The sequence below is a fragment of the Pezoporus occidentalis genome, unplaced genomic scaffold, assembly GCF_034315485.1.
Source record: "Pezoporus occidentalis ecotype Australia unplaced genomic scaffold, CSIRO_AGI_Poc_V1 ctg83, whole genome shotgun sequence".
In the NCBI taxonomy this organism is placed as follows: domain Eukaryota; kingdom Metazoa; phylum Chordata; class Aves; order Psittaciformes; family Psittacidae; genus Pezoporus; species Pezoporus occidentalis.
In genome coordinates this window covers 2,445,102-2,457,517 of record NW_026916192.1, presented here as the reverse complement: position 1 = coordinate 2,457,517, position 12,416 = coordinate 2,445,102, and the positions used below count along the sequence as shown (strand labels likewise).

Sequence of the window (12,416 nt, the reverse complement as noted above, 5' to 3'; positions counted from 1 at the left end):
CCATAAAGCATGAAAATAACAGAAAACATGCAATGTAAAACTGTTTGTATAAACTACTCCTAAATCACTATGAGGTGAATGAATCAGTGCCAACAGTGGATGCACTAACTTTCCATTCTCTTCTGCCACTCAGTGTTGGGATGGAGTAAGGTAAATACAGAGCTCATCTTTGGCTAAACTAAAATTTAAGAATAGAAGGTAAGTACATACAGTGCAACACTTACAATATAAGTCAGAAACAGAAGAACCCTGAGAGGTGTGGTTCCCAGGCCCAATGAAGCTCACTGGCTTTGCTGTAGCTACCTGCAGTTTTGTACAACCTTTTATGTTTGACTTATGTGACTACCAGTTGAAGACCTGAATTACTCAGATTCTTTTTTCCTATTTATTGCAATTTTATAACTTGCTGGCTTTTCACAAGTTCATGTAACACTGTAACTAATAACATACTGTTATTTGGATTGATCAATAATTTTATTATTAATACTATTCATTCTATGCAACAACATAGTGATAGTCCAGGTGTAATATACAAAAAGGGTAAACAGAAAGGATAGAAAAGTTTCTTCAGCAGAATGACCACTTAGTTTGAGAACAGGAGATGACCTGCTGTTAACTACAGCCTTGGCTAACAATCCATGAAAGTAACACTCCCGTTTAGCAGTGATGCGTGCTTTCACTGGTAATAAAAACACTCCATAAAACTCACTAAAGGGATGTTGAAAAATATGATAAAGATTTTTAGGGTAACTCAGAGCAGCTTTAGAAATGTCTAACAGTGGCTATGGTATTACTAACGTGACTTAACCATCTTGTAATTATGCAGCAAGCAGCTTTACTTCTTCTCCAGGTTCTCAGCTGTCCTTCCACCACCAGCATCCCAGGCTTCAGTCTGGTAGGAGCCAGCAGGTTGTGACTACTGTGGAGTCACAGGGGTCACACTCAGCTTGCTGCTGGCAGCTCTGCTGTTTGGAGACCACATGCAAAAAAAAACAACAAAAAAACATTTCCCAATGCTGAACGCTGCCTTTGTGAATGCTCCCTTGTGACACTGCTTAAACTTGCTTGCACCTGCTTGAAGCTTTTAGAAGGTAAAAGGGCTGGGTCAAGAGTGACAGGACAGTAAACTTTCATAGCTGTATTTTATCACAGGTCCTCACTAAAATTAGCAGTTGTTTTACTTTTTCCAACATGCACTCACTATGAGAAGAGAACTCATGCCTTGCAGTGTACTTTTTAAAACCTTGTACAGTTAGAAGAAAAAAAATACTGTCTCATACACTTACAAATTCAGGTAGACCAGGAACAAAAAGTTTACATCTCACGAGGTCCATCTAGTGGAGATAGCAGTGATCACAGGGTAAAAATATAATGAACCCCCACGCAAAAGCCAGAAGCTCAAATCAGAAAAGTTATCAAGTACATTTAGGTAGATGGGATGAGTGGAAAAAAAATATTTACTGACAACCTCCATACAATAATTTCCAGAGACAACACAGCCTTGTATTTTTTATATAGGGAATATATTTCATTTACAGCTATTTCTGTAATAAACCATCTCATCACTGAAGACTAACACTTACTCTGCATTCTACTTTCAGTGCACATTGGTTTGCAGCAGTAAGATGTATTTGACTGATGTTCAAATATGTATTACTGATTTAAAGCAAAACAGAAATGACATCTTGCAAAATAAAAGACAATATACATTTTTCTTGAAATATTTAATTCAACTATTTGCAACACAGCTCAACCACAAGCGTTCAGATTTTGTTTTCTCTTAGAAACTCCTACTGAAGTCTACAGGCACAGGCAAACAGGACTGAGATCAACACAGGCAATTTGATCCTCAGATAAATTCTGACTGTATTCTGGATCAGACAAAAGTGGTATTTTGTACACACAGACCCAAAACAGAGATTCAAAGTGAAATTCAAAGGGGTTTCTCTGAAAGGTATTTAAATAACCTATCAAAATTGTTAGACTTCTTAAAAAATAGCATATGCTAAAAATCTAAGAATTTACATACTGCATTTTATCAGATTCTGTAAAATAATTTCAAATCTCACATATAAAAGAAGTCTTATCCACAAAGATTTGAATATTATAAGGAAAATACACTTTCATTACAGCAGCTCCCTTGAGAGTAAAAAACAAAAGTTGTCAAATTTTACATTGTAAAAGAGCATTTATATTCACCTTGAATTTCAGGAAGGTATCTGATAATATTACTGCAGAATTCTATCTTCTGATTGAAACAATGTCTGCAATCCTCTGCGAACATTACACAACTCCTCTTCTTGCTGCATAAAAAGCATTACATTTATCACAACGTATTCTAATTCGGGTGTATAGCATGTGCTGCTTTCAACATATCAAATATGATATTTTTCTTTTCCATGTCAATGTTCAATATATTAAGACTCAGAATTAAAACAGTCTGTCTGAATCTACCTGCTGCTTTCATCCCCCAGGTAAGGTTTCAACTATAACATGTTTGTGACACTTGGATTCTGACTCTTTTTTTTTAGATATAGGACTAGAAATTGCAATTTTTAATAATTCACTATTCAAACAGCTATACTTAAACAACGAATAAAAATTAAGACAACATAACTTCATTTACCATTTCTTTCAGAAGCTTCTCTTGCAATCCTTTTAATTCTTCTTTCATCAGATGCATCTATAAAAAGATACTGAATGTATCTTCTGTGTTCACAATTGGTAACCCATTTCAAGAAGACGACTCCCTAAATAGTTTCTCACAGAGATACAGATGCACATGCATCCACCTTCTGAATGCAAGGGAGCCGTGTTTTGTATGTGTTCTTTCTTGGATGATTAACACTGGTAAACAGAGCCACAGAACACATACATCTTGCACCAGTTTTGCAGATAATTGCATAGACCTTCTAACACATGAAATCTAGGCCTAAAACATTGAATATTGTTATGTTAAAGGACATTTGTTGACAATGAAAAAGTATAAAGACTTTCTTTGAGAAAAATAGTCAATGCTGTATCCATTGGCAAAATTTAAGAATTGTTAAGAACAAGAAAGAAATAAAAGTTCATCATACCTCTGAAGTAAAAACATGTTCTTCATAGTCACCAGTATGGCAGACGTTCTTTTCAAATGAACTTTTAAGAATCTGAATTCTAGAGAAATAAAAGGCAGTTCAAACAGCTTAACTACGTATGAACTTTCCACACCTACCACAACTACATGCCATTATTTGTAGTCTATTTATAAAAAAAAAGCATAAATGCTACCATCATTGTTACTACCGGAATAGCCCCTCAAGTATGTGGAAGAATTTACATGGAGAATAATTACATTTTTCCTGTAACATAACATTTTAATCCAATTTTCTCATCTCATCTGCTATGTCTATTTTATGGAAGAGAGAAACTGCACAGAGTTGGCCTAACTTACACTTCAAACAAACATAACACAAATCTGATCCCAGGAGTAGTGAAGCCTACTAACCTCTGCTGCTCATTTTTCATGTATGTACTGAAAGTATGTGTGTGTTTTTTCCAAAAGGTCTGGAAAGAAAAATATTAATAGATGATAATCAGTGGGAACTCATATTTTCTGACCTAAAATTAATACCTTCTATGAATAAATCACAGACTTAGCACAGAATGGGTAGGAGCTAACACAGTCACCACAGAATCATGGGTGGAGGAGGAGAAGCTTAGCTGGCAGGATGAGGCACTTTAGGAATTCTATTTTCATAGAACCAATTTAAGCAAAAATCTGTTCTGCTTACCAATTTCAAAACAATGAAAAAGAACATGCATAGCATTTTAATCAGGCCTTCCATATAATTCAAGTCATGCCTTCAGAGCAAAACAAAAAGCAAATGTAGTCTTGTGTTGACATGAATATTTGTATATTGATTTTTACACTACAGCAAGTAGCAGGAACAATGTCAAGAGCACACAGCAAATCAGGTTTAAACGCCTACATGCTGTTCCTGAACAAAGTGCTCCCAAAGTGGGGTAAACAGCCCATTGAAACTGGTTGGGGTAGTTTGTTCTAGGAAGAAAACCATAGAGTGGTGATCTAGAAATTCTAAGAGCAATGCATTAGCCAATGCAAACACCTCAAACCCATTATCTGAAATGGGACCCAACTTTAAGCAAAATGATAAAGGCTTTTTAAATCAAAACTAATGATCTCAAGTTAAAGCTGATATGAACAACCTATGGACTCCGTAAGAATTCCCTTTTCTCCATGATCAAGCAATTAAAATACAAACCAAGAATTCTTTTTCCATGTTTTTCAGGGACTGAGAATCATTTTCAAAATTCTCAATTTGCTCAAGGAGAGAAGAACGGAATTCCTCCAGCTGCCTGCTCCTACCAAAACAAAACCAGCTGCTTTCAGGATGTATTCACTGCACTTCAAGCATGTTTTAAAACAAATCTTTGGTTACAGACCTGCATTCACGAAGCTGGAAACTCATGGCTGACAAATGTTCATGGGCAGCTCGTAGCGACTGTTTAGTAAAATTATCCATTTTCCTGGAGCGGCTCTATGGGGATGTTTTTACACTAAATTCAGATTAGTTTCACTTCAGAAAAAAAAAAAAAAACAAACCAAAAAAAAACAACCCTGAAGCATGTTTAGTACTGTAATTGCTCAGTATCACAGATCATACTGAGCAAAATCCCCCTTTTTTATCATCTCCCTGTCTTTGAAGGAAAAGCTTTCCATTATGAAATGTAAGATAGCTTTACATTTTTTAATAAAACTACCTAATTTTAATGTACTTAAATAGAAGTATATTATGTACATATATAGAATTAAATAATATACTTAATTAGAAGTACATTGTTTGAAAAACACATTTCTTCAAACTAGAATAAGTACACATGGCATGAGTGATGTGTGCGTGTAGCTGTCCATGATTAACAAATACATTATTCAGGCTCATGCTTTCCTTTTTGCAAAGGAACTTCATTCATGGCTTTCATAATTAAAAAAATAAATAAAAATCAAACTGCAGTATGATCACTCCTTTAAATACATACACTTGTTTTGAAACTACACACATGATAAAAAACAAAGCGGACCCGGAAAGAAAATTGTTGGAAAGTCACATACATAAAGGAACTGAAAAAGGCATAAAAGGAAAGTTGGAATTTTATGATTTCCTGAAGTTCTATGCACATAGCTGTTTTCATGTCCTTTTAAGCAAATGCTGTAGTGTACTACAAGCTATCATTTATATGCGCATGTACTCAGACAACTAATATTGTATATGAAATATCTTGCCTCAAATTTCTTAGTAAATTCTTTTTGGAGCTTCTGACAGATACTGATAGTTGAACAACCAGGCTCCCAGATTTCCCCATCCAAACCAGACAGATCATTTGCAGATACAGGAGATATGCTTTCAGACGCTGAAGTAAAAACAAGATAATGTTACAATTCAGAAAGAAGTATCCTATCTGAAGTTACAAAAGGGCCTATAACAGCTTTTATTATATACAGATATCTGAAATGGCTCAGATATTAAATGGCTGAGACCAGTTTCTGTTTTCATGTAAATTTTTTTTAATGGATATAGGCTCTAAATATTTAGATTTTTTTTTATTTCTTTTTTTAAGCACATAAAAGGTTTTTGAATGGATACTCTCTTTTATTGTTAGAACTTTGTTATTTTAAACTTCTGCACAAGCACAGCTTTCACTCTGTAACTAGCCTCTGTAAGTAGCAGCACTCTCTGTTTTAAATATTTCTCTAGGCTGTAACTTTGTTCTTCTCTTTCCTTTCTTTTCCTTCTCTTTGCTTGTTTCTGCTTCATCAGAATTGCTTTCTGCATCACTGTGGTACCTTCGTTTGAGAAATGGCTGTACAGCTGGTCCTTTAATAAACATGAAAACAAAGCTGCTTATTAGGATTATTGAGAATAATCACGTGGGAGGATAAAGGAGAGCCAAACTTTAGGAGTATCTGGCTTTAAAGCTTGAGAATTATATAAAAATTAATTAACATTACCTTCATGGAGTAATCCTTCATTCAGTGATAGGAGAACTTGATGTCAATGAACAGCACGATTTCAAGGAACACAGAACTCTTTGACTCATTCAGGACTTGTTCATTAAAGAGATTCATGCTAAGCTCTCTTTTCCTGATACCACTTAGCCCCACTTTTCTTCCAGTATCAAAAGAAATCTTAATCTGTATCTTAAGAGCACAACTAACTCTTTACAGTAACTGCATTTTGGAGCCCAATTTTTATTTTTTCTTGAATGGGATAATTAAAACAATGCAGAAAATGAAAAAGAGAGCAGACATGGGACAATACTGAAAATATGTAAAAGAAAACATAATTTAAGAACTGGAGTCATATTTTTATGACAAATGAACATTTTTCTTAACCTCCACAGACACATGTAGAAAGTCTTCTGCTTAAAATGAAATGTCTGTACCTGACTCATGCATGGGGGCATAAGGTTCTTCACTCCAAGACTGCACTTTACTTCCACTGGAAGCAGATGATGGAGTTGGTGCTACACAATCCTGAAAGAAAAGTCACTGATTAACTTCCAAACTCAAGCACCTTCAGAAACCTACATTTGTGTTGCTTTTCATTATACCAGGCACATGAACACACTACAGTTTGGATAAAGAAAAAAGAATCACTGCATGAATTGCTACAAAGTTGCACTAGATGAAAGTATAAACAACTTCACCACACTGATCATTAATGATAGCAGTACCTCAAGTGACCAATAAGGTCTGTTTCCTGCAATAGACCTCAAACAGAAGAATTTTGTAAAGAAGTCATTAGTGCTTTTTTCACCAGAAGAAGTACTCAGAAGCAGTGGTCTGAAGGCATACAGCAGTTTCAGTTTATATGCCAATGCCACAATAGTTATTATATTGAGCAGTACACTAATGCTAAAACTGTAAGAGCACTTTCCCACCTCAAGAATTTTTCTATACAGATGTCACAATTCTTTAATTTGTGAAAAACTGTTTCTTTTCTATTGAAAATCCAGAGGAAAATATTTACTTCCAGTTGTTTAAGACACTAATTATCACTGAACTTCTTCCTTTGTATCCAAGTGACAAACAATTCCCTAACTTATCTCAAATGTTTAAACAATAACTAGTAAGATTTTCCAAGAAGGTCACAAGTAAACATTATATATGGTGTTTAACATTAAGAAAGATGCATTTCCCTTAAACATCCCCATGTGTAAAGTAGATAAAATAGAGGAATAATGGCTGCTCATTTCTGGAGCGCAAAGGCTTTAGTAACATACCTCCTCTCTGCTTTTGGTGGTAGGTTTAGTCGTATCACGTAGTTTTCCTTTAATAGAACATGTGTCCAAAAAGCAATGTCTGAAACTTGAATCTTCATTATTATCATGTGTTTTGCATGCAGATCCCTTTGCAAGTTTTCCATTGACAGCTTTATATGTTGGTAAGCTGTGCTACACATTAACAAAACATAATTGAGAGGAGATGTACAAAAAGCATAAAGCAGTTGGCAGCTGAATGGAATAATTTTCAGTTAAAGTAACTGTAGAGTAATTTCAATATTCTTACCAAAGATGCTTCACTTAAAGCTGGTGAGAAACTTATATTTCCAAATGTTAACTTTTTAGCAGGCATCTCAGGGGACTGATTTAGACACAGACTTTGAAAGTTCTTTTTCTGGGGATGAAAATCACTGGGAGAGATTCCTTTCTCAAAGTTCAACATTTCTGCTTTTTCTGGTGTGGACTCCTGAAGACCAAGTGATCCTTCACTGCCAGTATGTTCTTGAGTAACATCTCCCGATATTCTTTCAGTACCTAGAAAACAGTTACTTAACTGTCAGCACAAGGAATGAAAGTTGAAAAAGGTAAGTTAAAGCTCCATATTGCTAACTGCTGCGACTCTAGGTATTTGCCCATCTTAGATCTGTGGAATTTCACTTCAAGTGTTGGCATACAGCTTCCCACACTTCCACTTTTTGCACTCCCTGCACTATTTTGGCAGTTACCCCATTCATGGTAACACTTCTATATTGCACTTCTATACTATGCTGACGTCAAATAACTGCACCAAACTATAAAAGTGTTAGTGACATGTTAATACACTTCCTTAAATTATGTGCTACACACTGAATTAGGGGATATCTTTAAAAGATGAAATAAATGTAAAATTGTACTACTATGATAATCCTCATTTAAGCTCCAACTTTTGATACAGTGGTGCTATAAAGTAAAAATACCCACATGTCATGATCTCAAGAGACGCAGGACTCTCAAGTGAGGGAATTTCAATTTTCTTTTCTTCTGCAAAGTTCTTTGATTCAGTAAATGCTTTGGGTACATAGTTTGCTACTCTCTTTGGCTCCATAGGTGAAATATTCTGGAGTTCCTTTTGCTGATTATCATCCCCGTTTTCTCTATTCATACGTTTCTATTACAATACAAAGTTTATATACACATTATTTGTAAACATATGGAAAATACACACACAGAGGTAAAGAGCATATTATCTATATGTAATGTTGAACAAGCAGAAGGTCCAAAAGAAACCTCATTAGAAGTGCATAAATTCATATCAGGTGTTCTAATACCAGTAAATATTGAATCTGTTTAATTCAGGAACCAAATTTCTATTCTTATGAACTTCTTCACTATTGGAAACAATTACTGATGCTTCAGGATCTAATCAATGAAGTCTGCAGACATATCCATATACAGGAAAATTCTACGCTAAAAGAATGCAAACAGTTTTAGCAGCCAGTGTCATTGCTAATTTACTAGAAATCCCGTTTGGGTATTCAGTAAATATACTAACACACCCCTGTCAAGTCAGTCTTTTTATTTTACACAGAACAGGTTTAGAATTATCCATATCACACTCCAGAAAAGAGCAAACTGGCTCCATAGAACTCATTATGTTTTTGAAATAAAGAACACAGTAGTACTTTGCAGCAGAATAAATTTCATGAATGGAAACTGAAACCCTATTATGACTGAAAGATTATTTAGGACTGATTTTCTTAGCAGCGAAACACTCATTGTTAAAAAGGGCACTACTAGAAATAAAGTTAATTTCAAGTTGCTCATGTTGGGCACTCAAAATTCAGGAGCACTAAGTACAAACTAGACCACAAAAAAAAAAAAGGTCAGAATCTGATTTTTAAGAATAAAGTACAACTCCATACCTGTATTTTTGATTTCTGTGCCCTAGAGATGCATGCTGAAGACTCCCTTTCACCCTCCGACTCTGAACTGGAAGGCTCTTTGTAGTTTTTTGCTAATGCTGCTCTTCGAGGCCATTTTTGTCTGGTCATTTGTTTTATTGGTTCATCAGTTCTTGAATTCTGTTTTTTACATCTACTCATCTTTAGAAGAATAAGAATAACTTCAACTTACATCAGCATAATTAACAAATATGTAAGAATAAATGGCAGGTAACTTGGTTTCATTATTTGAAATCCATTATTTCAAAACAACTAAAAATCATAACTTTACTAAGTCTTGGAGAGTCCAACCATCAATCTACTAAGTATTTTAGGCAGATAATTTTCACTGTAGATCAGGCAGAGTCCAGTCAGGAATATAAGAGTCAAAAAAGAGTCAAAATAAATGCCATTTTTGAACTACAGCAAAGCTGCAGTGGGTTTCCAAAGGTGCCTCTCTGAAATACACATGCATTTAAATGAGACTAACTAGTTTGAAGTAGAACAAAGCCAAAAGCCTGCACACTGAGCAGGAACCAGCATCCTTGATCATTACCTCTGAACTGATCACCTTAACCACCAGACTAGAATCAGTCTTCCTTTTCTTATCTGTCTCCCTTCTGCTCCATTACTACTGCCACTCTACACAGCAGGCAATGTTCAGAAATAGAGCAAAGCAATGTTCTCACTGAAAGCACCCCAGGGATCTGACATTAGAAGGGATGAAAACATGTAAGTGCAACACCTGTGACTAGAAGATTAGAACTCTGGCCTTCTGCTCTCTTGGAAAGTGCTCTACACAAAATGTATGCTGGGAACAGCTTCCTCATTTCTAGGGTCAAATCTATTAGTGACTTTAGATGCTCTCCACCTAAATCTATGGAGTAGTAGAACCCTGTCTCCTCAAAGAAGGCACTTCGAACTTGCTTGGGTAGATCAGGGGCATTTTGTTACTAAAAAAGCGCACATTAGTAAGCAGATTCAACACTGAGCAACTGACCACTTTTCAGGGTATTATATGAATGATTATTATGCGATTATTATATTATAATGAATTATTATATGAATACTATATACTCAAGAGTAGATGGCTATTAAGCAGTAAATAGACATCATCAGTAATTTTATGTAGTAGAACTTAAAAAAAGATCAGTGTATTAGTCATTCTAACTTATAACCAGTGTTATGCCTGAAATACTAGCTAGATACTGCAGAAAAAGAATATAGTACCTGAAAATAATAAACTGTATTCAACAAGAGACCTTGAAATAAGCAAGAAGAAATGGCATATATTTATGAAAAAATATTCTAAAACACTTTATGTAGCGAGTTAAAACATTTGTAATATGTATTACAAGTCTAGTTGCAAATTTACATTTACCTTTTTCTTATTTGCATTTTTGCCCTTAGGTTTATCCACGTGGCAAACAGGTTCAGGCAATTTCTCTGCTGTTACAATGCATAAAGTTAGAAAAATCAGCAAAATATTCAAACGTTTGACATCCAGAGTTTTAGCTGTAGAGTCACAGAATCACTTTTACATCCACAAAACTTACTAGCTCAGTACACTGCTTTCAACACATTATTTTCAAAAGCCAAAGGGTTTTTTTTTTGCACACAACTACCTCTGCCTGTCCCATTTTCCATGTTAAAATCCAGACTTTTTAGAAATTCACCTCTGTAAATTATTAGAGCTAATCTAAACATTCCTTACGATTGTAAATAAGACAAAAACCCCTTATCTGTATATCACAGCACATTACATGCTGTGCAATTAACAATTAACATGCTATGAACAAACTCACTGCAGCATTCTTAAGAAATATAGAAAAAGTTTCTCACTTTTGTCTGTGTTTATGGGTTTCCCCAAGTGCTTATTTCTGCTGTAATCAATTAACTGGGCTTTAGGTTTTCTATTTGATTCTCGTAGCCAACTAATGTCTGTCTTGCAGTCATCACCTCCGGTTTCTGTGTCTGTGTCACTGAAGAGATGCTTCTTGTTTTTATTGTTTGTAATCTGCAAGACAAAACATCTTTTTCATTTATCCATTTACTTTTCATATGCCTTTCACTTACATAATTGGCATGAAAAGGCAGGCAGACAAGGTATTCTGAGCCACAAAAATAAAAGCCTTACTTGTTTTCTTTGTTTCACTTCAGTGCTAGTCTTACCATCATCTGCATTCCTTAATGAGAAAAATAAGACACACCTTTAAATGATACATTTACAAATACTTGTTCTACGTGTTTCTACTGTTCATGTGATACATTGATTAAGGATTCGAATAAATGCACCTGCTTTTTGTTTTTACATTGATTTCGGAAATACCTGCTCACCTCAAACCGGAAAGGATGCTTATTTGCTAATGATCCATGAGAACATACAGTAAGGATGTGCCTCTTTGCAGGCCAATCATAAAAACCTCCCCCCTCTAATCAAGAGTTTCTATCCCTGTAGTATTCTATGAAGAGAACTGGAGCTGTTTTCTTCATGAAACACATTCTTTCTTTTTAGTCAGCTTCCCAGAGGAAAATCATGAGGCCACAGCAGCTATGTTTATTGCTTGAAAACTAATACAGTCAAGCTATTACTGTCATGCATGCATTCCCTGGATTTTCATAACAGAATGCTGCTGAATGCAAACAGTACTATTCCTGATAATCAGCAGACTAGACAAAATAGCACATCCCTACCCTTTTTTGTTTGAATCTGTATGAGCGCTCACTTCAGTAACATGCAATTCTTTCATCTGAAAATGTAAATAAATAAGAAACAAGTGGAGATTTTCATTTATGCAATTTTAACAAAACTAAAAAGTCCACCCCAGTAAAAGCTACAAGGTTTTTTTATCTGCTTGCTTTTTATACTCAGCAACTAACTTGTGATGATTAATTTCTGTCTTTGAAATCATTTAAGAACAGAACCAAGTGGCAATGACTGAAGCTTTCACTGTCTCAAACTAATAAATGAGTTCCCATTCACTTGCTTTGCTACTTTCACCATTCCAGCAGGTTCCTGCGAGCCGTAAGGAGCAAAACTATCTTTCCTTGTCTTTTGCTTCTATCTTAGCTCCATTCCCTTTTCACTCAAACATCTGGGCAAAGATGTCTTTACAATGGGGATCAGAAGGATGGCAATAACACTTTCAGGGTAACAGGATAATTGAAAAATAATGATACTCCTAACAGTTTGATTCTTAATGCAGGAAA

At 35.1% G+C, this 12,416-nt stretch overlaps 1 protein-coding gene across 1 annotated transcript in view; it reads right to left on the bottom strand.

Annotated features, from left to right (window-relative positions):
* Positions 1-1,313: 1,313 nt before the first annotated feature.
* SYCP2 (synaptonemal complex protein 2) overlaps positions 1,314-12,416 on the bottom strand; it is a 29,347-nt gene continuing 18,244 nt past the window's right edge. The window contains exons 29-45 of the mRNA XM_062604192.1: positions 11,901-11,956; positions 11,344-11,392; positions 11,049-11,223; positions 10,588-10,655; positions 9,189-9,368; positions 8,248-8,434; positions 7,574-7,821; positions 7,288-7,458; positions 6,448-6,538; positions 5,718-5,879; positions 5,288-5,415; positions 4,450-4,544; positions 4,269-4,368; positions 3,491-3,549; positions 3,081-3,159; positions 2,627-2,683; positions 1,314-2,303 (exon numbers count right to left, since the gene is read on the bottom strand). Coding sequence (XP_062460176.1) covers positions 2,229-2,303; positions 2,627-2,683; positions 3,081-3,159; positions 3,491-3,549; positions 4,269-4,368; positions 4,450-4,544; positions 5,288-5,415; positions 5,718-5,879; positions 6,448-6,538; positions 7,288-7,458; positions 7,574-7,821; positions 8,248-8,434; positions 9,189-9,368; positions 10,588-10,655; positions 11,049-11,223; positions 11,344-11,392; positions 11,901-11,956 — 1,980 coding nt within the window. The 3' untranslated portion in view covers positions 1,314-2,228. The remainder of the gene's footprint in view (positions 2,304-2,626; positions 2,684-3,080; positions 3,160-3,490; positions 3,550-4,268; positions 4,369-4,449; positions 4,545-5,287; positions 5,416-5,717; positions 5,880-6,447; positions 6,539-7,287; positions 7,459-7,573; positions 7,822-8,247; positions 8,435-9,188; positions 9,369-10,587; positions 10,656-11,048; positions 11,224-11,343; positions 11,393-11,900; positions 11,957-12,416) is intronic.